This window comes from Panthera leo, chromosome A2 (genome assembly GCF_018350215.1).
Source record: "Panthera leo isolate Ple1 chromosome A2, P.leo_Ple1_pat1.1, whole genome shotgun sequence".
Taxonomy (NCBI): Eukaryota; Metazoa; Chordata; class Mammalia; order Carnivora; family Felidae; genus Panthera; species Panthera leo.
This window is the reverse complement of record NC_056680.1, coordinates 31,399,237-31,426,569: the sequence shown is the minus strand read 5'-3', so window position 1 is coordinate 31,426,569 and position 27,333 is coordinate 31,399,237. Positions and strand designations below refer to the sequence as shown.

The 27,333-nt window shown below is 48.7% G+C and overlaps 1 protein-coding gene across 3 annotated transcripts in view; it reads left to right on the top strand.

The window, feature by feature from the left end:
- Window positions 1–27,333, top strand: part of PRICKLE2 (prickle planar cell polarity protein 2) — a 321,553-nt gene that overhangs the window by 259,252 nt on the left and 34,968 nt on the right. For all 3 annotated transcript variants that reach the window (XM_042929904.1, XM_042929903.1, XM_042929905.1), the window contains 5 exons: window positions 2,813–2,926; window positions 6,174–6,311; window positions 10,370–10,573; window positions 13,654–13,840; window positions 18,884–19,759. In XM_042929904.1, coding sequence (XP_042785838.1) covers window positions 2,813–2,926; window positions 6,174–6,311; window positions 10,370–10,573; window positions 13,654–13,840; window positions 18,884–19,759 — 1,519 coding nt within the window. The remainder of the gene's footprint in view (window positions 1–2,812; window positions 2,927–6,173; window positions 6,312–10,369; window positions 10,574–13,653; window positions 13,841–18,883; window positions 19,760–27,333) is intronic.

The following is a 27,333-nucleotide window of genomic DNA, read 5'->3' as shown; positions in this document are numbered from 1 at the left end:
CTAAACGACAACACAAGATGCCCAGCCAGGGAAGATGGAGCTATGTTCTTAAGAGTAGTCACTGCCTCTGTTGACTTTGGAATTCTAAGTCTTTAGGATGGACGTCAGCACGTCAAGGTATTTATTTAGCTAACTGTCTCTGGAGTTCTCCAGTCATGGCCGCCTCTGCTTCTGCCCAGCCCTGTCGTGTTGGGACTCCTTTATCTCCAGTCTTACAACAGGATGGAACTTCTCCATTCCAGTCTGCAGGTGTAGACCTGGCACAAGATGGGGAAGCAGGGTCCTTCTCTGGCGATTTCGAAATTGAGCAAAGTGAGTCATTCTAGGATGGATCTGAAGTGAGGTCGTGTAAATTCGGGTGCTATGGGAAACCTTAAACTTTGAGAAGCCAACAGGCAGAAGGGAAGAAGACTAGGGCAGAGATCAGAGGACGCTGGGCATAGAGAGATGAGAATCCCTCACCAGACACCTTCCAGGTACAGGTTCCAGTTCCTCATGAGGCCCTCCTACACCACTGGGTTTCTCGAGACAACAGCACATCATTACAGTAATTTGCACTTTTTTTTTCCCTCTGAAATCAGACCAGCTTAAATATCCTCTTTCTCCCTTGTAGCCTTCTTTCTTAGACTAAGATGGGTGGGGGCCTCAGGGTGTGGTCTCGCTCTGCAAGCTGACAGTGTTGCTGTATCTCTCAAAATGGAAAAGAGAGGCCAGGAAAATCCGGATTGTTCCCTTTGGAGCACGCGGGCTGGATAATAGACTCACCACTGTGCATTCATGTTATTTATTGTTTTGAGGGCCAGGTACCCAGCCTTCACCTCATTTAATTGCCGTGGTCCTATGATGAGGATTCTGAGAGGTTATGGAGCTCACTCAGGAGCATGGAGATGAAAAGTGACAGAGCCATGCGTGGGGGTTCTGGTCTACCTGGCCAAGCTGCAGAAGAGGCAGAGAAGGTCCCAACTGGGGTCAGCCCTGGACAGTATCAGCAAAGGCTTGGCTCAAGGTGTCGCAGTCACAGGGGCTCTCAGGGATACCTGTGCTCTGGGCAGTGAAGAGGCGTATCTGAGAAAGGAAAGGCTCCATCAAGCTCAAATTGGACTGTTATCAAGCATCTGCAGTGATTGCTTTCTTATTAGCATCTATCCTAAGGTTCTGTCACTAGGGTAGGAGTTGTGAAAATCTCGGAGGGATACTGAGGCAAGGCTTTGCTCCAAGCAGTCTCTCGGCGTGGGAGGTAAGGCCCATTCCCCGAGACACAGTGCTCTGTTTTCTGCCTGCACTTACCTGCTATAGTGTATGGTGCCCGGATTCCTCTGAGCGCAAAATGGCGTGCCAGTCTCTGATGGGCCCGTGGCCAGCTTCTAATCCCAAACTAACTCGTGATCTGGGCTTTCGTTTCTTCTCCGAGAGAATGCTGATAACCTGTGGGCTGCTTTCAAAACCCAGAGCCCTTCCTTCTCATCCAGGACGTGGCTTCCCGCCAAGTCCCTCTAGGGAGGCGTTGCAGGGCCCTGTCTTGAGAAACCACCTAGTCTGTGACGAGCAGTCTATATGGTTGACTTTGAGGTTTGCTGAAGACTGTGGTAGCCACACATGATGGTGAATGGTTACAACCATTTTTTTATGAAAATAAGGGTGGCTTTCGCATTTTGGTAAGACCTCGTCCTTGCAAAGCCTTATTTCCACCCACCCCCACCCCTCACGCTTTAACAGTTATGGTTTAGTTTCTGGAGATCAAAGTAGACAGAGATTTTTAACTCTTTGCCCCAGCATTCCCAAAACAAATGTTCACGTCCAGGGCTTCCTGAACTCAAAGGAATTAGACCAAGTTTGTGAAGTGGAACAAATATGATGAATTCAGAGCCACAAGTCTTCTGTCTTCTCTGTCTTGTTGAATGAATACCTTGTTTTGCAAGAGCTGGTCGTGATGCTAAGAGATAGTTGAAAAGAATTTTCCATGATGTCATCTGAGCTTGTGAGTTTTTTTTTTTCTTTTTGGCTTCTCCTATATAATAACATACCTTCCGTTTTGGCCGATTTTTTCTTACCCTAGCTTTGTATACAGCTGGATAGTAGAATGTCTGTTTTGTTTTCCCCAGGCAGATCTAGATGCTTTCTCAAGTCTTTGTTAGAGTTGAATGAGCCTCAAAAAGTGCAAGAATATGTCCTAACAGTTTTAAAGAGGAGCATTCTAGGATGTGCAAAAATACTCATGTTAATGACAATTTTTAATTACATACTCAATATCCCAGATTTAGTGACTCTGTTTTCCGACAGATGTGAGCTGCTACCTGCCCTTACAAAGAGCTCAAAACCTAGAGGGCTTTTAATGTAGGTGGAGGCTGAGGGACCCAGCAGCTCACCCAGTGCCAGAGTCTGGCTCTGGCTCCAGTGTGAGGCAGGCACTGACACATCCCTTTGGCTAGGGAGGCACGGAGCATGCCGGAGACTCACAGGGAAAATGGTAAAGTTGCTCTCTGTCTCTCAGTGGGGGGAGCCTGACGACAAAGCCCTACCAGCCTATTTGCCGAATTCTCTTCTTCTAGAAAGCATGATGGCTTTGTTTCCCCCCCTGCAAGAGAGGGAAAACCCCAGGAGGGGTGATTTGCCCCACTGCCTCTTCAAGGATGAGTCCGTCTGCTTGCAGTGAGAAACGCATATGCCGTTGAGTCTCGGAAGGGTGGAGAGAAGGGGGAGTAGAGGAGTAGACGGTGTCCCGCTGCCGGAATGACCCTCCCGGGGAGTGGGAACGGGCAGGTGGTTTGAGTAATGGGCATGTCAAGTGATCCCTGTGCTCTCCATCCCTCAGGTTCACCAGTACTATAGCTGTCTCCCAGAAGAGAAGGTTCCTTATGTCAACAGTCCTGGAGAGAAACTTCGGATCAAGCAGCTATTACACCAGCTGCCGCCACATGACAACGAGGTAAGGGGCTAGCGGGGCCTTAGGAAGACTGTGCGCGGAAGCTTCTGTGAACTGTCACCTTCTTCATAATCAGAATGCTGTGATCCGTGAGCTCTCCAAAGAAAAACTCCGGTGCATTCGTTTTAGGCTTTAGCTTCCTTAATTAGGGCCAGGAGAAACTGCCCGACACTTTCTGGAGAGAATTCTCGAAAGGCAGATCTCATTATGGACTGGATTTGCCTCTCTGCCTGGTGCTGCTAGCTAGTTTGGGGTAACCAGGGAGTCTTAAAAGTTAAAAGCTCAAGTCCAGGTTTTCACTGAAGAAGAATGAGCTAGTTGCCAGAGTCCCTTAGCTGACTGCAGTTCCCTGGGCCAGTTCAAGCCCTGCAAAAACCCTGTGATTCTCTGGAATTTTCAGCATCGTTTCATGTTAAACGAGTGTGCAAGTTTTCCACATTATGCTGCCTTAGAAGTCACGTGTCCAGATCTGCAGCTCTCGAACGTCTGTGTTTTTGTCGTTTAAAGGCCATTTTGCCGGGTCACCGTTTATACACGTGGAAGAATGGCTTGCAGGCTGTTGTTTTTTGTTTTTTTTTTCTGGACCTAGACAGTAGGCACTGTAAGCAGGCATTTCTTATCTCCGAAGTCAGATGGCCCATAAAGGGAAATACGTGAATGTGTCTTTAAAAGATCATCCTGCTTGAGGGGTTTAGGTTTATAAACTAGAAATTAATTTTTAAGTATCTGGTTTTTAAAAACAGTCCTCCTCTGGGATGAGCACTGGGTGTTGTATGGAAACCAATTTGACAATAAATTTCATGTATTGGGAAAAAAAAAAAAAACTGTCCTCCTCTAGAATGGACTTGTCCACCTAACTCTGATTGCATGCGAAACAAAAACATAAATTTAAATTGAAAGGAGAAATAACCCCTTAAGAGAGCTGGGTGGACCCCAGCTTTCTACCGACGGCTCCCACCCACAAGCCGGATCTCCAGGGAAAGGAGTAGGTACTATTTTATTATTTATATTGCCATATTCAGATCAAATGGGATAATTCAGACCCCTGAAAAATAAATTTGAGTAAGTGAAGCAAAAGCTTAAAAAATTGAAGCACGTCCCTAGAAAGAGAGCCAGTTTCCTGCTGCTCATTTGGACTTCATAAAACAAATACAAACAGTGTTTCCTCTTTTAAAGCTGAGAGCGAGCACTGTAACCCGATGCCCAGCTAACTAATTTGGAAGTGAAAATGCGGGTTTTTACAAGCAGGAGAGGGCGTGCCTTTCTTTAAAAGCACATCCATAAAATGTCAGCTGTGTCACCATATATTCTGGGCTGTTCGGGTCACGGCAGTGTCCTCAGGGACATCCACGTGAGGACTTTTTTTTTTTTTTTTTTAACTGTTTTTTACTTGATAGAGCAAGGTTCTCTGTTCTCTGCTGTTAATGATTTATTCCATTTACAGTTAACTGTGGTTTCATGAAAAGAGACCATTCAAATTCCTTCTTCCTGTTGGTGAGATTTCCTTACTCATGAGCCCGTGGGCAGATTTCGCCCATTTGACATGGCCCTTTGGAGGACAAAGAGTGGTTCTCAAATCAACGTTTGACCATTCTGTCATATGCCCCGATGAAACAGTTGAGATACATACAGAGGCACTGGTTTTCCAATTGGGATGCGACTGTCCTGGTTCAGAAGTTTCCCCTCTAACCCTTGTATCACATACCGTCTGAGCATCTCACCTACCTTTCTTGATGTTCACATTTCTCAAGAGTCAGACAGGGAGGCGGGATTAGATCCATGTTGCCCAAAGTGTGGCAGACACACAACTTTAGGTGACACACAGACATGGCAGTGAACGAAAAGTGAACCAAGTAAGGAGAGAATCCCTCCCACTTAAAGTGTGCGCCACTCCTCGTGATCGAGCGGTTGAATAAGCACTGGGGAATTTCATTCTGGACTATCTGTTTCCTCACACCTCTCCAACTCGTGCCAGTCTTTACTTGTGAGTAACCAAGTAACCACTTGTAACGTGGTTACACGTTAAGAATCTCTGCTTTAGGGTCTCCCACAAGCAGAAGTGGCTAGAATCCGGCAACACGGTTTCATTCTTACGCTGTTTAGTTTTATGGTTGCCATCTGATTTTGGTAGGTGATACGGACTTGCGATTTATAGTCATAATATACTGTAATTTTTTAAATGTATTCAAGTTTTTAAAAAGCGAGTCCGTTTTAAAACCAGCATTAAGTAAATAATAGTTTAGGACTACGGCAGAATTCCCATTGTGTGAGTTCGTAAGGGGAGAGCCTGGGGAGTGCCGGATTTGAGTGTGTCTGAGTGTCCCTTGCTTACTTCTCCGAGTTTTTGTATTTAATGAGAAGGAAAATATCTTATGCAAGTTGATGTGTTAGCCATAGCCCAGTGGGCAGCCCTTTTCCCTCCTGTACACGGATAAACATGCAGGGACTTCCATGAAGCAGCAACCATACCTCTGGTCCAACTCCTTAGCCTCAAGGCTTTGGTTGTCCGTTTTGGCAAAATAAGATGGGAGAACAGAAGTTGACAGCTGCTCTGGCTTGTTAGCATGGAGCCGTCCATTGGTGTCAAGGATCACTCACGTGGGCACGTGGAGGTGAACATATCTGGACCCTGCCATCCATTTGAAGAGCCACCTCATTTTTAAAGAAGGAAAACGTCCCCGATTTTTTTTTTAATTTTTTTTTTAACGTTTATTTATTTTTGAGACAGAGAGAGACAGAGCATGAACGGGGGAGGGGCAGAGAGAGGGGGAGACACAGAATCGGAAGCAGGCTCCAGGCTCTGAGCCATCAGCCCAGACCCTGATGCGGGGCTCGAACTCACGGACCGCGAGATCATGACCTGAGCTGAAGTCGGACGCTTAACCGACTGAGCCACCCAGGCGCCCCAAAAAACGTCCCCGATTTTGACCGGCACCAGAGCTGTCCCGCATGATGTGAACCTTAGTGTGGCTTAGAGCAGGGCGGTAAGGATGAGGAACAGTTCCAGAACCTTTAGCCTGCTTATGACGTGGCTCCGGAGTTTGGCGCCTCTCGTAAGCTGTGTTGGCTGTCCGCCATCTTAGGTAGAGACTCCCTTTAAACAGCCCCGAGCCTGCTGGTGGGACCGTGCAGACCAGAGCAGTACAAAGAAATGGGAGCGTGTTTACCGAAAAAAACTCCGGGGCATGGGCTTCAGAAATCCCATGGAGCAAGGGCGACATCCACTCTGCCGCTCTCTGTGTCTGTTCAGGTTCGATATTGCAACTCCCTGGATGAGGAAGAGAAGAGGGAGCTAAAGCTCTTCAGCAACCAGAGGAAACGGGAAAACTTGGGCCGAGGGAATGTCAGACCCTTCCCAGTCACGATGACAGGAGCTATTTGTGAGCAGGTGAGCCTGGATTCCAGGGAGGGAGGAGGGATTGCTCTGACCTCCTTGCACGTGTTTGTTTGTTCAACAGTTCTTTTATTGAGTGCCTACTGTGCGTCATGCGCAGGTCTAGCTCTCAGGGATACAGCAGCAAACAAAAGACTTGAGAGCTTGATTTTGCCCTTGTGTGGGTTTCGGTTCTAGGGGAAGAAGTCAAACAATAAAATAAAGAAGAAAAAACACAGCGGGAAAGGAGCCTCCAAACACTGCGAGTCTGAGGAGGTTGCGATTTTCAGGAAAGTGGCTGCTCAAGGCGCCTCTTAGAAGGCGGTTTCTGAGCAGAGGTTCCCAGGAACTGCGGGATGGGGTCCTGCAGATCTCAGTGGGTGGAGGGAACAGGCATCTCACAGGCTTTGAGGCATTTCTTTTTTTTTCTTTTTTTTTTTTAATTTTTTTTTTAACCTTTATTTATTTTTGAGACAGAGAGAGACAGAGCATGAACAGGGGAGGGGCAGAGAGAGAGGGAGATCCAGAATCGGAAGCAGGCTCCAGGCTCTGAGCGAGCCATCAGCCCAGAGCCCGACGCGGGGCTCGAACTCACGGACCGCGAGATCGTGACCTGAGCTGAAGTCGGACGTTTAACCGACTGAGCTATCCAGGCGCCCCTCTTTTTTTTTTTTTTTTAATGTTTATGTATTTTGAGAGAGAGAGACAGCACGAGTGGGGGAGGGGCAGAGAGAATGAGGGAGACCGAGGATCCCAAGCAGGCTTCATGCCATCAGCACAGAGCCCAACACGGGGCTTAAGCTCACGAAACTGCGAGATCGTGACCTCAGCCGAAACCAAGAGTCGCCAAACGCTCAAACAACTGAGCCACCCAGGTGCCCCTTGGCAGGAGCATTTCTGTTGTGCTCAAGGAACAGCAGAGTTGGCCGTTGTGGCATGGCAGAGGGAGCAAAGGGAGAGAGGTAGCAGATGAAGTGAGTTCATGGAGGGCCAGTGGTATAAGCCATTGGAAGGAGATGGGGAGTCATTTGAAGGATTTAAGCAAAGGAAAGACCTGATGGATTTCTATTTTATTTTTTTAATTTATTTTTAACATTTATTTTATTTTTGAGGGAGAGAGAGCGTGAGCAGGGGAGAGCAGAGAGAAAGGGAGACACAGAATCTGAAGCAGGCTCCAGGCTCTGAGCTGTCAGCCCAGAGCCCGACACAGGGCTCGAACTCATGAACCGTGAGATCATGACCTGAGCTGAAGTCGGACGCTTAACCGACTGAGCTACCCAGACACCCCATGGATTTCTATTTTAAAATGAGCCCTTTAGAAAAAGGAATTTGGACCATGGGTTCATCCCAGGACTGTTTAAAGGGGGTGGTGAATGGTCATCTCCTTGGGTTTGAGGGTTCTTCAGCAACGTGCATGCAGTCCCCCTGAATGCTCCCTGGGACCTCACTGAGTTGAAGAGTCTGGGTTCGTGTGTTCTCTTCATCTCCTGTAGCGTGCTCAGGGCATGGTGGTGGAGGGTTTTAAATAAAGAAAGGTGGACGTGCAGTCCACCTGTGTTCTCCCTGCCCCTCCTCTTGGCCATAGAGCCTTCTGGTGCTGATCATCACTTTCGGCACTGCTCTTTGGCTCTGGTGCTCTTTGAAAAGCCTCCTCTACCTCCTCAAGCTCTTAAGGAAACCTTTCAGGTGCTGAAGATACATGAGCTGGATCAGTGAAGAGAAAGCAAGATACTGCCTGAGGGGAGTGGGTGCCGTTTGACTGCCCTTTTTAGAGATTTCGGAGGGGTGGTGTGAGAAGGTTCACGTGGGTGAAATATAGGAGCTCCTTAATAGGGGAGCCACAGGACCAGAGACTTGGCAGTGGAGTCTTCCCCCTTGATATGGGGGTGGTCACTGGTTAAGATGTGAGATTCAGGGGCACCTGAGTGGCTGAGTCAGTTAAGAGTCCAACTTTGGCTTAGGTCATGTGCCCATGGTTTGTGAGTTCAAGCCCTGCTTTGGGCTCTCTCTGCTGTCAGCACAGAGTCTGCTTTAAATCCTCTCTCCCCCTTTCTCTCTGCCCGTCCCCACCTCACTCTCTCTCTCTCTCTCAAAATAAATAAATAAAACTTAAAAAAAATAATAATAAGATGTGCGATTCAGTGTCCTCAGATCCAGAATTTTGCTGCTCTGAGATCAGCCTGCTGGAACCAGCCCAGCTGGGCTCTTCTAAGGAGAAAGAAAGGTTGGGCATTTCATGGGCGGGTGTCAAAAGTAGTTTAAGATAGTGACAAGGGCATGGAGGCAGAAGGACAAGATTGACTCATGTTCCTGCCAGATGACCCTGACCATGTTGTTTTTCCTCCATTTGTCATCTGCAAACTGTAGATGACAAATGCCTACGTGGTGGAATTAAGGTGATGATTACGTGAGATTCCGTATTGTTAAAGCAATTAAACAAAGCCATTACACTGAGGTGTCTCTAATACCTTTGTAGCCTACCTAAGCAAACCAAAGCCTAAGCCAAAGACATTGCCTTAGTATTGAGAAGATGACCCTTAAAACCAACCAATCATCAATAGATAACTAGGCTTTCTCAAATAAATAACCACTTAAGCTACAGGCAATCAAATAATTTCCTTGCTTTGCATCCCTGTCTTCTCTGGAGAACCTCCCTCCTAGTCCCAGGTAGGCGGAGCCCTCTTAGCCACTTTAAGTTTGATTAAGGCACCCAATTTAAATCATATGTGCTCAAATACACTCTTAAAAATTTTAATGTGCTTCAATTTATCTTTTATCACTATGCTTATCCCAGGTCTATTAATGTTAGAAAAGCACGGACAGTACCTTTTGTAACAAAACGTCTTCCTTTGGTCTAGTCACTTCCACCAATGAGCTCTCAGAAACTGTTCCACGAGACCTTTACTTCATTTTCTGTGAAACGTTTCAACCTATATGATGGCCAGGGCCACGGTGTGGGAAAGGTTTAGAAGCAGCTTTTCTATTCTTTAGACATTGTGACTGGAGCTCAGCCACTCATGTGGGGCCATCCAACTAGACCCTCGGGTGTGAACCTCATGGCCATCGCCATCGTCAGCAGACAACCTCTCCCTGGACCTACCTCCTCACACTTGACTCCCGCTTCAAAGCCCCGACCTCAGCCATCACGTGTGGGTTGTCAGGGTTGTTGCCTCGTTCCTTTCCGCGTAAGGGAAGGAACTTTGGAACATGAGTAAGAAGATAGGGGAAGGGGAGACAAGAAGCCCTTTCCATAGTCTGGCCTTAGAAGTGGTGCCTTGTTGGGGCGCCTGGGTGGCTCAGTCGGTTAAGTGTCCAACTTCGGCTCAAGTCATGATCTCATAGTCTTTGAGTTCGAGGCCCGCGTCAGGCTCTGTGCTGATAGCTCAGAGCCTGGAGCCCGCTTCAGATTCTGTGTCTCCCTCTTTCTCTGCCCCTCCCCTGCTCATGCTCTCTCTCTGTCTCAAAAATAAATAAAAACATTAAAAAAAATTTTTTTTAAATAATAAAAAAAAAGTGGTGCCTTGTCAGTCAAGACTAAGGCAAAAAGAAGTTAGAGAAAACAGGCTAAAAGCCTGCCTCAAAGGCCTTTGGAGAAATAGTTAAAGGGGGGCATGCTTTTATGAACCCACCCCCTCTCCCATGTTACAGCCCCCCTCTTCAGCCCCCCACCTCCTGCCGCCTGTTCCTGCTGGTGTTAAACTCCCCTGTGCCTCCACATAGAGTTTGGAGCATCTCAAAGATAAGGACACCTTCACCACATGTCACTTGGCCTCCTGCTTGTAGACCTCCTGTGTGGTCGTTATGCTAAAAGAGTTCATCCTCCTTTCCCACCTTGTGACTCCTTATTTTCTCAGTCACTTCATCTTTGCCTTCCTTGCAGGGAAGGAGAGCAGGGAGTGGAGGGGAGGGAGAGCAAAGACCGCCCTGCCACATATGTGACACACGGAGCACAGTCACCGGGTTGAAAATCAGTGCACGGTAACCCGCTCTAGGTGGTGGTGGTCTCTTACCATTGTGTGCAGCCCTGAGAGACGGGGCTGGTGTTTGTACTGACGTGTCTGATTGCCTCACAGTGCGGAGGCCAGATTAACGGCGGGGACATCGCCGTGTTTGCATCGCGCGCCGGCCACGGGGTTTGCTGGCACCCGCCGTGCTTCATATGCACCGTCTGCAACGAGCTGCTGGTGGATTTGATCTACTTTTACCAGGATGGGAAGATCTACTGTGGCAGGCACCACGCCGAGTGCCTGAAGCCGCGCTGCGCAGCCTGCGATGAGGTCAGAGCACGCCACATGGGGGCTTAAGCCCTGCCTGTCGCCCCTCAGTTGTGCCTTAGGCAACATCCCACCCCCAACGCCCCGCCCCGCACAGAAGAAAACCCTAGACCCCTCCACCTTCTTCCATTAACCTTGCAAGAAGCAAGCCCCACCCCCATCCCTGGTTGCTAGCATGCCTGAAAGTGGCCATCCCCTGGGCATCCAGGTAGGAAAGCAGCTTCTGTAGCTGAGGGGAGTCACTGCTACTGGGTCAGTTCTGAACTGTTAAAGAAAGGCATTGTGCAGCGTTAGATTTCAGCCCGAATCTGAAGGATTAACCAGTAATGGTGTGGCCCTGAAGTTCCGATTCCTAAAGCTTCAGTGGGACAAACTGGTTTGAGAAGGGAGACATTTGGTAGCACTATTTCGCTTTCCCATGATTGAGCAGAGCTCCGATGAGGATTCAGGAGGCGGAGGCATATTTCCTGTGGAGAGCTCTGCCCCACGCTCTGGGAGGTACTTGAATGTGCTACCCCAGGTCACAAAGCACCCTGGAGTACAAAGCCCGTGCCTGGTGTTTTCTCCCACCGGGAGCACATGGCAGTATGATCTGTAAGCCGCAAGAATAGGAGATGTGCTTTGGCTTCAGAAGTTTGTAGCTTCTATTGCCTATATTCCTGTAAAAAGTTTTTCTTTCTCTTTTTTAAGTTTGGAGGAGAAAGGAGAATGTTCTAAACCTGACCGCTTTTATGGAATAATTTGGGGAAAGTTCTGGGATGGAGGTTTCCTCCGACACAGAATGGATTTTTGGTTCTGACCTTGCAGACAGCAATGTGGGCCTCTGTAAGCAGCCCTGCCCTTGTTCAGCCCTAGTCCACTACACGTGCCTAGGGGAGGTTCCCTTCTCCAGGAGGAAGTTGACCAGCCTTAACTAATTTGGATTCTAATGCTAATAATGGTGATGTTCTAAAGAGGCCCTCTAGAGAGGTATTTGGGAAACCCAGTTCAGTTCCACCTCTGTAATTCCAGGCCGCCGCTTTGCCTCAGTTTCTTCTCCTTCTCGAGATTTGTGCTCCTAACACTTGCAGTTATCTAATAATGGCCAAGGAATATGATGATTTAAGTGTTTTGCAATTTTTGTTTATTGAGATGTCATTCACACATCATAGGGTTCATTCACCCTTTATAGGTGTCCAATTTGGTGGGTTTTGGTATATTCACAGAGTTGTACACCTGTCACTGCTGCCTAATCCTAGGTCATTTTCATCACCCAAAAAGAAACTTTGTATCTATTAGCAGCCACCCCTGCCCTTCCCCCAGCCCTGGCATCCGCTGGTCTATTCTCTGCCTCTGTGCATTTATATATTCTGGACATTCCACATAAGTGGATCTTTTGTGTCTGGCTTCTTTAGTTGAGAGCCATGTTTTCAGGGTTAATCCACGTTGTAGCATGTAATGGTGCTTTATTCCTTCCCAGGGCTGAATAATACTCAGTCATGTGTATACATCCCATTTTGTTGAGCCCTTTGTCCACTGATGGACATTTAAGTTCTTTCCACTTTTTGACTATTATGATCAGTAGCGTATGAACATGCATATGCAGGTGTTTGTGTGCACGTATCTTTTCAGTTTTCTTGAACATATACCCAGGAGCGGAATTGCTGGGTCATACCGTAATTCTGTGTTTAACTTTTTGAGGCAATCCAGACTCTCGTCCAGAGAAGCTATGCTGTTTTACATTCCCACCGTCAGTGAATGGTGTTGCACTTTCCCTACATCTTCCTCAACACTTACTTTTTCATTGTTTTCATTTTAGTGTGTACGAAGTAATACCACATTGTGATTTGGATATGTATATACCTAACGGGTGATAACGTTGAGCATCTTTTCATATGTTTATCCGTTGTTTTTGTATTTCCTTTTTTTGAAATGTCTATTCAAATCCTCTGCCTGTTTTTTAATTGGGTGGCTTTTCTTTTTATTGTGGAGCTGTTTATATATTCTGGATACTAGTTCCTTACCAGATACATGATTTGCAACTATTTTCTCCCATTCTCTGGTTATATTTTCACTTTTTTGAGGATGTCCTTTGAAGCACAGAAGTTGTTAATTCTGATGAAGTCCAATATATCTGTTTTTTTCTTTTGTTGCTTACACTCTCAGTGTCACAGCTAAGAAACCTGGGTCCAAGGTCATGAATATTTACACTTGTGTTTTCTTTTAAGCATTTTATCGTATTTGGCTCATTAAGTCTCTGATCCCTTTTGAATTAATTTTTGTATACGGCTCAGATTCATTCTTTTGCATGTGGCTATCCAACTGGCCCAGCCACATTTGAAAAGACTATTCTTTCCCCGTTGAATGTCCTTGGTATCTTTGTTGATAATCACTTGGCCATAAATGTTTGGCTTTATTTCCGAACTTTTATTTCTCTTCTATTGATCTGTATGTCTGTTTTTATACCAGCACCACACTGTCTTGATTACTGTGGTTTGTAGTAAGCTTTGAAATCTGTGCTTTGAAATTTCAAAAATTCCATATTGGAGGTCAAAACACAAGTGCTTCTGAGGACAAGGCAGGTGTTGTCCGTGAAGGTGACACATTTTAAGACAACAGTGAGTGGTGAAAAATAGGACTGAGCTGGAGAACTCACCACTCACCTGGAAATAGCAATCCCTCTTCTTAAATGCTGTGTTTTCAACAGAGAACCCAGGATTTCAGGCATTAATGTGACATTTCCTGTTTTTGAAAAAGATTGTGTATCCGCCAAATAAAACATCTATGTGTTATCTGGAGTGCCCATGAGCTATCAGTTTCTGGTCTTGCTTCATATTCTTCAGGGTAGAACATGATTTCTCGTATTAAATGTGGTTAAGTTCATACCTGGCCAGACCAGAAACTGTGTTTCATGGTGCTGTAGGCTCATCCCAACTGATAAAGATCTAGAATATGCATATACGTCCAGGTTTTTTATTGAGCGATTTGTGGGAAGGACCTGCTTTCCCATGCTTCTCTTTTGGGGCCCCCACAGCTGTTGTCCTTTAAAGTGCCTTCTCTTAGCTGGGTCTTAACCACTGATCATTTGGCTTCCCCATCTCTAGATCATCTTTGCAGACGAATGCACAGAAGCCGAGGGGCGGCACTGGCACATGAAACACTTTTGCTGCTTCGAGTGCGAGACAGTGCTCGGCGGCCAGCGCTACATCATGAAGGAGGGAAGGCCCTACTGTTGCCACTGCTTCGAGTCCCTGTACGCGGAATATTGCGACACCTGTGCTCAACACATAGGTGAGGCGGCCCCGGGTGCTCAGCTTGGTCCTCCTGCCCCTGGATCTCCTCGGTGTCTGGTGTAGTTACAGTCCCTGTGGCCAACCCACCCTGGCTTCACTGAAAAGGGGAATCTCTTGGCTCCGTTACTAGAGAGGCCAAAGAGCGCGCTCGCTTCAGATAGGGGTGGCTCAGGGTTCAAACAAAGTCTGGGGTTTTGGGTCCTTTGTGTCTCAGCTCAGCTCGCCTTCTCTTGGCGGCGGTGAAAAAGCAAGCTGTCTTCGCATGCTGGCCAAGAGGACTCCCCACTTCTACATGGTCTCGGCACTTGCATTCTCGAAAGGAGTGGGGCCGTGTATGTTTTCGCATCCGAATCAGCTCCTCCAGATAGGAACCTTATCATCCCCGGTTGGGTCATGTGTTCCACCCTGGAAACAAGAGCATAGGTGTTTCAGTTGGTCTGCCTGAGTCATAGGCCCAGCCCCGAGATGGGGTTATGTGAGGTACAGCCCCACTACCAAGGGGAGGGGGAGTGGTCCCGGAAGGAAAACAAGAGGGAAAAGATAAAACAGATGTCTTCCACAGCCTCCTTGGAAAAACTTGAGGATCCATGGAGGGAGGACCCAAAATAGTCCTCTTGTAGAAAGGGACAGTCAAGAAAACCAAATGGTTTCTGGCAAGCACGTCTTTAAAAAAAAAAAAAAATCAGCAAGAATTGACCCAGCCAAATACAAAGAAAGCAAGAGAACCTGAAAGAGCTGATAAGCTCTAAACTCTCCCAACTAAGCGGCAGATCTGAGATGGTGGAAATCATTTTCTCTTCACAAATAACCAGTTTGTTCAACTCTTGAGCACTCTTCCAGATCACGCTGCATCTGTGGCTTGTTCGTTCAACTTGCCTGTTCTGGCACCTTGAGAATGAGCCACCCTTTAAAAAGAAAAATGAAAGAGTTGGCAGTGGGTGAATGTCTGTAAGACTAGCAGCCTGCTCTTCCTGTGGCTTGTGCAGTTCCCAGAAATCTGCTCAGAACCTGCCAGCTCCTTACCTATAGTGAGCAGACGTGGAGATAATCGGTCTGGGCGCCCCTTTTGCCCCACTTAGAAGATTATATCAGAAACGGAAAGAGTTTGATTTTGTCTCCGTGCTTCATCTCAAGTGGCATTTTTAAATGAAAAATTAGCTACTAGTTGGGAGAGCTCTGTGAGCTGATAAAAATCACAGCTTTGTGGACAAGGCACCTACTGTGTGCTCAGTGGTCCTTTGTTGTTGGGCAATCCATCCCACGGACTCAGGCCTGCTTCCATGAGGCCTTTCTGAGCTGGAGTCCCCAACAGGCTCAGGGTTCAACCTTGCTATGCAGCCATATCATCCGGCACTCTTCCCTTCCCGGGGCCTGGCGACGTGCAAACCCACCTTCCCCCAACCCCTCAAGGCCTCACCGCCTCAAAGCCTGGTGCTTCAACCAAGAACCCAGTAACCGTCACTTCTCGCGAGATCAAAACAGGGAAACGGACTTGCCTTTATGCTGAGAGTTAGGAAATGGGGAGTTTGATTTGGACAGGTGGCTGGCCATGTGAGGACGGACAGGGTGGGGTGCGTCAGAGGAAAATGGTGCAGCTTTTGAACCCAGCATTTGTCACTGTGGATTCTGGGTCTGCCAGTCGGCACTTGCTCAGAGGAGAGGTGCTGAGTGTACAGATAAACAGCTTACCTGCAGCCATGATACCCCCCCACCTCACTAGTGTTGCTGTGTCTTCTGTCCCTTTCCTTTGAAGTTCAAAAGCTTCTCCAGAAACTGCCCCTTAGGATTTTTGCTCAGCAACTTGGAAGAGAGAAAATCTGTATGTACCCCCCGCAGAAGGGCCCTCTGTCCTCTTCTTTTTCTCTCTCCTAGCTATCTGAGACGTTGATTGGCATTCCCTTCTCCTTCCCTCTTAAATCCATAAAAAGGCATCAGTGTTTTACCAGAAAAGGAGACCTCTGAGGCCCATAGTATTCTCACTGCTGCCGTTAAAATGCTGTCCCTGATTTTTTTTTTTTTTCGAAATCTACTTTTCTGTGAAATCTAATTTTCCTGCAACAGCAGAAGGGTGTGCTCTGTATATCATGCATACCACTGTCTCCTGGTGCTTTGCTCTGACCATATTACACAAATATTCCATATTTATACAGCCGCTCCGAGTGGACCCTGCATCAGGCAGCCGTTGCTAGGGCAACAGTACTTTTGCCTGCGCACAGCAGAGTAAACAGTCCTACAAACAGACCGAGCCTGTAGCAGGCAGTAGACACACACACCCTCCGAGAAGGGCTTATGGGGGCTTAGAGGGGGGAATTAAAGAGGAGCGCTTAGATGTGGAAGAGCAGAGCCCTCTTCCAGATGTTTAGAGTTCAGGACCAGTTCAGAGGACCCTCTGACATCAGGGATGTTTATCAGGGACCACGTTGTGCTGCCTGCTGGGCCGCTTTGTAACCCGCCTCCCCTCTGCTCCCCCCACCCCAGCCCAGCCTTTCTGCAAGGCCCCGTCCCCAGAAGGGGCCCCTGCTGCCCACATCTGAGCACGCTTGCTTGCAGAAGCACGGAGAGGCAGCTGGTGGAGGACAGATCCGGGAACTTGGCTTCCTGTGTGCCCGCGACAGGGAGTGGGCAAGGCTGCGGCCGCTTGGGATGCAGGGCAGCTGGGATCCCAGCACAGCCTCCGGAGGGGAGGGCAAGGCAGACTGAGCCAGCTGTGGCGTTCTTTCGTGGACTGCGTCCGGGCAGCGGCCCCCAGAGCGGGGAGGGCGAAGGGCAGTAAGACCACATAAAAAGAGGAGAAGAGCGAGAGGAGCTAGCAGACGCGGGTGTGAGCGCTCTCTGCATATTAACTCATAGCAGCCGGGTGAAGTCAGAGGTTTTAACTGCAGCGGGGACTGAGGCCACTCGCTCAGGGTCACACAGCTCAGAGCCAGCCGGGAACTCAGCAGATGGGCTTCGGCATCTTTCCAGCCAGCTGGAATGGGATGCGAACCTTCCTTCCTCTGACTCCCTGAAGCCTCCCTCTGAACTGCTCCAGAGTTCTGCCTCCCTGTACTGCCCGCCCTGCTTCCTCCCAGGAGCCTGGGGAGAAAATGTGGCGGAGCCTGGGGAGAAAATGTGGCTGAGCCCAGCAGCTCTGGGTCCTGTCTCTAGCCCCGCCCACCACTTCTCCTGCCTGGGAAGGCCAGGTTGATTCCCACAGTGGCCCTTTGGCCTTAGAGCCGACTTTGTGGCTGCTCCTGTCCCTCTAAAACTCCCTTCTTAGTCTCTAGGACCAGACTCCCAAATAAACAGAGACCCCTTAGTTTGGGGCGGAGCTCATAGGAGAGGAATTGCCTTGTGCCTCTCTCTCTCTCCCTAGACTCCAGGGATATAAAGGTAGGTGGGAGAGAGCATGGGAGGCTGGGACAGCTGCTTTGCCTTTTGCCCTTTGTTCTTGCCTTTCTCTTCTTCTGGGTAGAGTTTGTTCTCTGGTTTCTTGTTTACCACCTCTCTAGACAAGTCTCCCAAAGTTATTCCTGGGAAGTCTAGGTTCAGGACTATTAGCCAAATTAGTACTACTATGTTTCTGGGAAGATTTTTATAATCAGAAAGCAGGAGGCTTACAAAGGCCCCCTTCCATCCCATGGTAACGGTATGCGACTGCATACTCCACAGGCTCACCCCACAGGAGGGGGGACCCCAACGTGTCCAGACTTCCATTCTGCCAGCTTAGCAGCTGCTGTCAAAAGAGAGCCTCCATACATCACTGTCTTAGCAACAGTCCCAGGTGACTCTTGCATTGCACTAGTGCAAGTCATGTGCCCACCTCTGCCGCAGTCTCGGGGTAGGAGATACAGTTCTTTACTGGCCATTGCTAGGTCCAGGAGTGGCTTTAGCCCTGCCCAAAGCTCATGGCCCAAGGGTGGTGAGAAGATGGTGTCCCACAGGGGGATGAAGCCCTAGAACCAGCAAGGGGCAGAAGAGATGCTGAGAAGGAAGAACTCTTGGGGCTCTGGGAGGTTCCTGTAGGGCAGGTGTAACAGGATTATGCAAACCAGGGACGGCCCTGGCATGGGGAGGAAATGTGTTTCTTCCTTCCCTGATGATATTAAGGAAAGGGTGTGCATGCTTATGGAGGATATCTTTGACGAACCACACCCAAGCGTTTCCTTGCTGAGTGTTGAAATCTACTTTTTTCTTTTCCACTGAACTGTTACAGCGATCTCTTCATGTGAATGGCCTATGCTGGTATGGGATTCAGTTCATCCATTCAGTGTATAAAGAACCCTTCTGGTACATCAGGCTGTGTTCCTGGACATGCCACAGAAAATTAATGAACCTCTTCTCCTAGAACTTCGTTTGGGAGGGGTGGGGAGAGAATTAACAAACAGATGTACATGTGGAGTGCTTCAATGTCTAGCACAGTTCATGCTGTGAAGAAAAATCCAGCAGGTCCGGGTAAAGAACGGTGGAGAGGATGCTCTCAGGTGTACAGGAGGACGTCTCCAAGGAGTTGGCGTTTGAGCAGACCCCCAAGTAGAGTGAAAGAGAAAGTATCAATGTCATGGTTAGGAGCAAGGCTTGTGGATACAGATCTCACCTGTGATTCCTAGTTGTATTAAATTAGGCAAGTTATTTGCCCTTCCGGTATCTCTGCGTCCTCGTCTGAAAAATGGAAATAATACTAGAAACCTACCTCATTACAGTGGAGGGGTCAAAGGAGTTTACGTACACGCAAAGCATTGAAAGCGTGTGTTAGTGTCATTAGTGCTATTTTGTCTGGGAGAATGTATCCCAGGCGGAAGGATTCATGCGCACGTCCCTTGGATCTAGTTTTTCTCTGCTCGGGGCGGATGAGTTCAGAGGCAGCTGATTGGTGGAACCAGGGGGTTCTCCTAATAGGACATGAGTACCGTTCGTGTGAGGTCCTGATTATGGATCTGCTGATAGTTTATTCTGTTGTGTTTGGAACCCTGAGCCAAACCAGGATGCTGTGTGTTTCACACGGTGATACAGGGCTCTGAGCAGCTTGTCAGCCTCTCTCCCATGTCTCCTCTATCCCCAGGGATCGACCAAGGTCAGATGACCTACGATGGCCAACACTGGCATGCCACCGAGACCTGTTTCTGCTGTGCTCACTGCAAGAAATCCCTCCTGGGGCGGCCGTTCCTCCCAAAGCAGGGCCAGATATTCTGCTCACGGGCCTGCAGCGCCGGGGAGGACCCCAATGGCTCTGACTCATCCGATTCGGCCTTCCAGAACGCCAGGGCCAAGGAGTCCCGGCGCAGTGCCAAAATCGGCAAGAACAAGGGCAAGACGGAGGAGCCCATGCTGAACCAGCACAGCCAGCTGCAGGTGGGCTCCAACCGGCTGTCGGCCGACGTGGACCCCCTGTCGCTGCAGATGGAACTGCTCAGCCTGTCCAGCCAGACGCCCAGCCTCAGCCGGGACCCCATTTGGAGGAGCCGGGACGAGCCCTACCATTACGGGAACAAGATGGAGCAGAACCAGTCCCAGAGTCCTCTGCAGCTTCTCAGCCAGTGCAACCTCAGAACTTCCTACAGTCCGGGAGGGCAGGGGGCTGGGGCCCAGCCCGACATGTGGGGCAAGCACTTCAGCAACCCCAAGAGGAGCTCATCACTGGCCATGAAGGGGCACGGCGGCAGCTTCATGAAGGAATGCCGTGAGGACTATTACCCGGGAAGGCTGAGATCCCAGGAGAGCTACAGCGATATGTCCAGTCAGAGCTTTAGTGAAACCCGAGGCAGCATCCCAGTCCCCAAATACGAAGAGGAGGAGGAGGAAGAGGAAGGGGGCATATCTACTCAGCAGTGTCGGACCCGCCATCCAATCAGTTCCCTGAAATATACCGAGGACATGACGCCCACAGAGCAGACCCCTCCTGGCTCCATGGAATCACTGGCCCTGTCGAATGCAACAGGTAGGTCCTCTTCACCTGGCAAACAGAGCAGAGGTAGTCTCTGGGTGACCTGATGCTGGTCTTCAGGACTTTCATGTTGTTCCTGCCACGTGCCCTCCTCCAACAGGTTGTCGAGGAAGGGGGACCCCAGTTTCAGATGGCTTCTGTCTTTGAACGCATTCCCTATAAGCAGAGCCTGAGACGGGGGTGAAGATGCCTGTGGCATGTTCAGGGCGTGCTCCCAGGGAAGGGGAGGCACAGTGAGGGCCCAGGGCGTGTGGAGGGGCCAGGCGAAGACTCCAGCTCTGGGCTGGAATCTGACTTCAGCCTGATCCCACGGGGGCTCTGGAGGCTGAGTTGCATCATACATTTGCTTCCCTCTTGCGACAAAGTGGCTGTCATCCCACGCCACCATGTCCTTCGGTCACTGGCTTTGGGCTGCTGGAGGACAGCCTGGGGATGAGGTTGTGGGGGATGTGGGCATGGGACGCGGCAGGTGCTATTGGCCAAAGACAACATTCGGAAGCAGAGGCAGCTGTGAGCTGGGGGTGGTACTCACAAAGCTGGGTAATGCTTGAGACACCAGAGCATCCACAACAGCTTCCAAGGCTTTTCTGAACCCCAGTATCTCATTAGGGAGCTCATTTTAATGTGTGGATAGAGGCAAAAGAAATATGGATACACAGTAGAGGGCAGGCAGGCTGAAGACAGAAGAGGGGGAGAGCGTGAGAGAGATAAATTCAAGGCCTGCTTTCTCCAGCCAAATTGTCCAGCTAGTTTTCGTGCATGTGAAGACTGATGGAGATGTTCTGTAAGATGGCACTACTCAAAGCATAGTCTGAGAAAGGAAGCTAGCCACAGTCTGCCGTGAGATAAGTACTGAAAATGACAACGTTTAGAAACTCTTAGAACAATTGGACATTGCCACAACATCCACATGCATGCTCAGTGGGCTTGTCTTATCGGTGCAGGTACAGACCAGTCGATGTTGTGGAAGCCGTGAGTGAGTTGTATGTCGCATGTGCTGTGTGTTAGTCTTGCTCAGAAGGACCACATGTCTGTCTGCAATGGACTGAAAATAAAAAACGGGTCCTTCACCATGGATAACTGAGAAGTCCTTTTCTGAGACGCACTGAGTGTGTCTGCCCCTCATGGGCAGAACACCCAAGGAGGGAGACACATGTCTACCCCTTCCATCAGGGACCCCATTGTCAAATGGTTCTTGGTGGAGCTTGTGATAAACATGTGCACGTCAACCCTATCTGGCGATGACAGCCAGCGCTCAGCTCCAGCTGTGGTGGCCATGAGCAAAGATATTTATTTCTTCAACTAGCGGTTCTATAGCTCTTACCATGTGCCAGACTTTGTTCTGAGCACTTTATATTAGCTTACTTAATTCAACCCTCACAGCCTTCTGAGGTGGATATACTATTAAGATTATCATTTCAGGGGTGCCTGGGTGGCTCAGTCGGTTGGGCCACCGACTTCAGCTCAGGTCATGATCTCACCGTTCGTGAGTTCGAGCCCCGTGTCGGGCTCTGTGCTGACAGCTCAGAGCCTGGAGCCTGCTTCAGATTCTGTGTCTCCCCCTCTCTCTACCCCTCCCCTGCTCACGTTCTGTGTCTCTCTGTCTCTCAATGATAAATAAATGTTTAAAAAAACATTTTTTTAAACAAAAAGATTATCATTTCAGAGTTGAAACTGAAGCACAGAGAAGTTGAACCGTTTGCCCAAAGTCACCCAGCTTTTAAAAAGTCAAGTGGGGGCTTGAACCTGTGCCTATGACCCTAGAGCAATGTTCCTAATCATACCAAATTGCCAACCATTCCGCTTTCTCCAGACAAGTTAAAAATGTGGATTTTTTTAAATGTAGAACCTATTTAAACTCTGCGAGACAAGCAAAACATCTCTCTAACTGATAGGATGTCTATGCAGTGTGTTTTTAAGCCCTTATCCCTCTCAAATGCTCTCACATTTGTGCTCTCATTTGTCCTAGAGGACAAATAGCAGCTATTTTGTTTCAGATGAAACAAAAATGAGGCCTTAGTGACTAAGCACCTTGCCCGATGTCATAGAAGTGAGCAGTTAGTGCAGAGAGATGACTGTCTGGCTTCCAGCCCAGTTTGTGCTATTCTCGAAAACTTCATATGCTATAATTATTTAAGAGGCCAGGAGATAAATATGCAATTCAGCCTCTGAAGCTAGACCACTTGCATTGAAATCTACATTGGCTGCTTGTTTCAGACATGGAACCCAAGGCCTCCCCCCAGGCCCACTGGAGGCGGGACCCAGGAACCTGCTTTTCAACCAGCCGCCCCTCCCCCCACCCCACCCCCGCTGAAGCTGAAGCTGATGCAACCAGTGTCTGAGAACAGTTGTTCTTGGGTTTGTCTCTTGTGACTTTATTGTCCTCATGCTGTGACTTAGGAGAAAGTCAGGAGATCTGGGTGTTGGGGATATTGGAAAGGCCACGTGATTGTGTTTGAAGAACATACTGTATCTGATCCTAGAGAAGAGACACGGAATTTATCCCCATGATTTTCTCTGGGCCCTTGGGCAGAGCCCCTCATGCCCCACCGTTTGTGAGATTTTGGTGAAGCATCCCTGAACCGTGTCTGATACAGCAAAAACAATTCCACCGATCAGCACTGTCCAATGGAGGCCATAGCCACATGAGACTGTTGAAATTTCAAGTAATGAAAATTAAATGAAACTGAAATTTCAGGCCATCGGCTGCACTAGCCACATGTTAAGTGTTCAACGACAGTTTAAGCAGCAGAATTTGAAATTGCATTTGATTTTGGTAGCCACACGGAGCTCACAGCCACTCTGTTGGACAGGACAGATGGCAGACGTGAGCTTGTAGGATGGGCACACTTTTAAGCCCATCGTTTGTCTCTTTGGAAATTCTCACATGAGCCCCCGTGTTCAGACTGACAGCTGACGTTTTGGGGTTACAAGTTCACATCCAGCGTTCGTCTCGGGGAGCTGTGTGAACAAATTGCTTACATTGTCTAAGGCTCCTTACCTCATCCAGGGAATTTGGTAAATAACAGTACTTCCTTCATTGTGTTTTTGGGTGAATTACGTGATCCTGCGTTTAAACTTGTTAATGTCGTCTGTGACATGTAAGACCTTCTGTAATGGCTACCAGATACTTTTTGTTACTATTTCATTCTTCTCCCAAACATACTGGTGCACACATTTGGCCTCTAAGAGTGTTTTGGTTACTGACATCTCCCAGCTCCCACCAGCTGTGCCGGTTTGCATTTTCAGCTTTGAGAACGTTCCTGTGGGATCCTCTTTTTTTAAACCAGCATGTGGAGAGCCTGAGAAGTAGGGAACTGAAGAAATGCATTTTGTGCCCCTGTGTTTCCATAGATCTGTCAGACACAGCAGCGTGGAAGAAAGATTGCAGCTAATATTCGAAACACTGCTTCCTCCTTGGTCACTGGGGCACAGCTTAAATAGCCTTCCAGGTCCAGTGTTGCACACATGTTCACACACATTCACACACACACACCCCAAAGCCATGATATTTACTAGACTTGGAAAAGTCGGTCATTTTGTTGCCAACGCCCACCATTGCGTTTAAATTTTGCTAGAAGATTCTCAAAAGAAGGCAGTGCTCAGAACCGTGTGTCTTTAAATCCTGGAACCCCAGTCTGTGAGTAACAGATATGTGTCATAGAAGGCTTTGTCAAAAAGCCTTGATCCTTAGGTGAAAGCTAGCTTTCAGGATGATGGATTTTTTTTTTTTCCTCCATGGTCAATAAATCATGTTATTGAAAAAGTCTGTAGTGTTTAATCTGGCACGAAGCATGATCTTTTCGTAGACAGCATTTTTCCTTTGAACCGATCTGGAAAAACAGCCGCAGTGGCTTGCCAGCCTTAAATCTGGCTTTGACACCTACTGATTTGTTTACAACCAGGAGCATACTGTCCCTTCTCCTTGGAAAACGCAGTCCATCCCTTACGCTCACACGGAGTGAGTCAGGCGAGCACAGTCGCCATTTATAATAGCATTGTGTGGAACTGGAAGTAGGTTGTAGGTTGCAGAAGCTCTCAAACTCTGCCGTTGCCTAAACGTCCCTCCCAAGCAGCTTACAGCCTTGGGTGATCACGGTTTTGCAGATAGCAGTACCAGCGTCACCGGCAACTGCCATTATTGGGTGTTGGTCCTGTACTAGGTACAGTTCTAAGGGCTTGTGTGAACTTCTAGTATCCCACTGTTGATATGCCCATTTCATAGATGACATAAGTGAGACACGGAGAGGCTATGTATAGCTCAGGACCACAGAGCTGGGAAGCGAAGGGGCACGATTCAAACTTGGGCATTGTAGCTGCAGGCCTGGGTCCTTAATCAGCATACCATGGCACATGTGGATGGTGGTGATAAGAGTGGCCGAGGACAACCATGAGACCACAGAGTGTGGTCTGACATGATGATGATCTCACATATAGCATCTCTTTAAATCCTCATAATAGCCCTGTAAGTCTGACGATTTACCCCATTTTACAGTTAAGTACTCTCAAGTGCACAGAAGTCGTGACCTCCCCGTGGTCACCACTGACAACGGAACCCGAACTTGGGTGTGATGGTCTGCAAAGCCCTTGCTCTTAACCTCTCTGTTACAGTCCTCACAGGTAGGGTCATGGTCACGGTCAGGATTTGCGCAGTGACCGTATCTGGAAAGATCAGGATTTCTCTTCCTGCCATAGCCAGGTTGTTGATGTCTGTCTGGCCCTGGCAGGGCAGGAGCCAAGCTGGCAATCCAAGGCGACCTGCTTGGGTCAGAGGCACTTAAAGACCACGGAGACAAGTGCAGATTGTCCAGGGGTTGGCCCCTGGCAGGAGGCACCCACAGAATGGAGAGAGAGGCTGGAGTGCAAGTCAGGGCCACGGTTCAGGTCACGCCAGGGCCAGGTGCAGAGCAGAGTTCCCATGGGGACTGGTTGCCTCAGGCAGAGGCCCCACCCAAGGACAACTGGAGATGGTCAGCTGGTCCCCCGCCAAGGGCCCTGGTGTGTAGCAACCAACGTGGCTGGGAACGCGGCTCTGCCTTGAGGACCAGTCACATGCCACAGGAGTGGCTGGGTCAGGCAGAGCTGGGGCCTAAAGGAAGCAAATGCAGATGTGGATGGAGGAAAGAAAGGAAGGTCTGTGTGCATTCGTTCATTCATTCATCCTGCCTGCCAGTGAGGTATGAGCGCCTACCCTGTGAGGTACAGCAGCGTGAATGAGGGCACAGACTGTAGACCAGTCTGCCAGAGGTGGAGATTGGACTTTGTGGTTTGATACCTATGTGACCTTGGGCAGCTGGCGTATCTTTTCTGTGACTCAGTGTCCCCATCTTTGAAATGAAATGACAGCAGCGCCTTAGAGGGTTGTTGTGGGAATTCTTGAGTTAATTCCTGTAAAGAACTCAGGACGGTACCTGATATCCCCTAAGTGCTCAATGCCTTTAGCTGATAACATGATTAAGTCGGTGCCATGGCCTGTGCAAGGTGCTAGGGATGCACTGCTGAGGTAAAGTAGACAAGGGGCTTACCTTCCTGCCCCTCTCAGTCCCTTGGCGTTTAATAGATAGTAAACATCTTAATTATACAATAGGAAATTGTGGCAAATGTGCGCTGAGAGGGGTATAGGCGAATCAGGGAGGTCAGACAGGGTATCCTGAAAAAGTGATGCTTGAGGGATAAGGGAAGGATTCCAGGCACCAAGAGCAGCATGTGCAAAGGCCCTGTGGTAGGAATGTGTGGCAAGAATAAAGGCCTGCAAGAAGGTCCACAGTGTAAACAACAGTGGAGACTGAATGAAAGAAGAGGATGGATGTGATGATGACCTAGGAGAGGAAATTGGCATTTTACAGTGCCCCTGGGGGAAGGGGTCCTGAGGGACAGAAGAAGATCGAATCGAAAACCTAGAAATGTATATAAGTTTGCCTACTCTGTGATTTTTGACCCAAAAATCACAGCATCAGCCGAAAGCACATGCGTCGTTGGCCTGGGTAAATAGAGACACAGCAGAAATAGTCCAAAAGGGCTTCCTGCTGTCCTTGATCGGTGTTGCACTGTTGTGGCACCTCCACACATCTGTTACCGACACAGCTTGACAAGGGACACTTCGTTGTGCAACACCGAGACCTATTGATTGCTAGGGGTCCTGGGGTGACTTTTCAGCATTGCAGGCAAACTGGAAGAGAATGAGACACGACAGTGTGGGGCTCTAAAGCAACAACTGGAACAGCTCCCTTTACCAAGAATGTCTGAAATGTTTTTTAATCCTTGTAATGCAAAACATTTCTATATTTAATTCTGGGCAGGAACATTTCTCCTTTTCTTCTGCATAGCTTGGATACGCATCCTCTACCCCAGTTTCTTTATTTAAATTGTTGGGTAAAACATCCCAACCAGCTGGCGCCCGAACTCGAGTGGCCACACCTCAGTCGTGCTCATAAATTGCACGGCCCAGATCCTTTGTTCGTTCCCTCCATTGAGAAGGATGGGTGGCTCAGCCTGGAATTACAGATTAGCAAACCGAGAGTCCTGCCCGTTGGCCTCAGGGCCAGCCTGGCAGCTCCTTGGGAAATGCATTGGAATTGTCTTTCTTCTCGGGAATTACAGAACTCTTGTTTCCAAGTGTCAGAATCCCACCTTGACTGGTGTAAACAAATAAGTCTCTTGTTGTTTTGTTTTTTTTTTTTAAATCAAGTGACTACAAATGTCGCAGAATTTTGGTTCTTGGAACAGCTGGATCCAGGTGCCTAAATGATGTCCTTCTCTTCCTCTCTTGGTTCTTGTTTTCTCCCCACCGTCTGGCTTCATTCTCAGGCGGGCTCTTCCCAGGGTGGTAGAGGGTCGGCAGCTCTAGGCTGACTAACATCCATTAGCACCAGTGGAAGGGGGATGGGAGCTCATCTGAGTCTCATTTGCCCAACTTGGGTCACCTAACAATTCCTTTAACCGCTGTGGTGGGAGGAGCCAAGGAACGATGGCTCTGATTGGTCCGTTCGTTCAGAGTCACGCACCCATCCCCGGGGCCTGAGGCAGTGGGGTCAAGCCCATTCGTACTGCAGGGACTGAGAATAGAGATGGGCTTTTCAAAGAGAAATCAAGGTAGTAGCTTCAAAGGAAATGTGCTTCAAAAGCACACCTTCCCTGTGCTGTAAGGAAGTAAACAGCCCCGTGTCATAGGCATCCCATCCTTCTGGGACTGACCCCACGTCTGGTTCCTTCCTCCAGAAGGAACTTCTGTCCCTGTCATGTGAACTTGACGTCAGATGTCCGTCAAGCATATTAGCCATGGCTTTCTGGAGACAAAGGGGCACGTCCCTGTGGTGACTTTAAGGTAGGCGATTCGGGCCAGCAAGGAGATGTTTTCAAGGCGCCGACTGGACAGAGCCCAACCCTCTGCTCAGCGTTCAGAATGTGATTCGGGTTTCTGACTTGATCCCACAGGGTGAATTTCTCTGTGTTCCTTAGGGAAGCTGCCTCCTCTTGCTGGTACTTCATGGCTCTGAACCAGACTCACAGACCAGGGGCCAGATGAAAACCAGCAGAATGAACATCGTAGCAGAATCTGTTCATCTCAC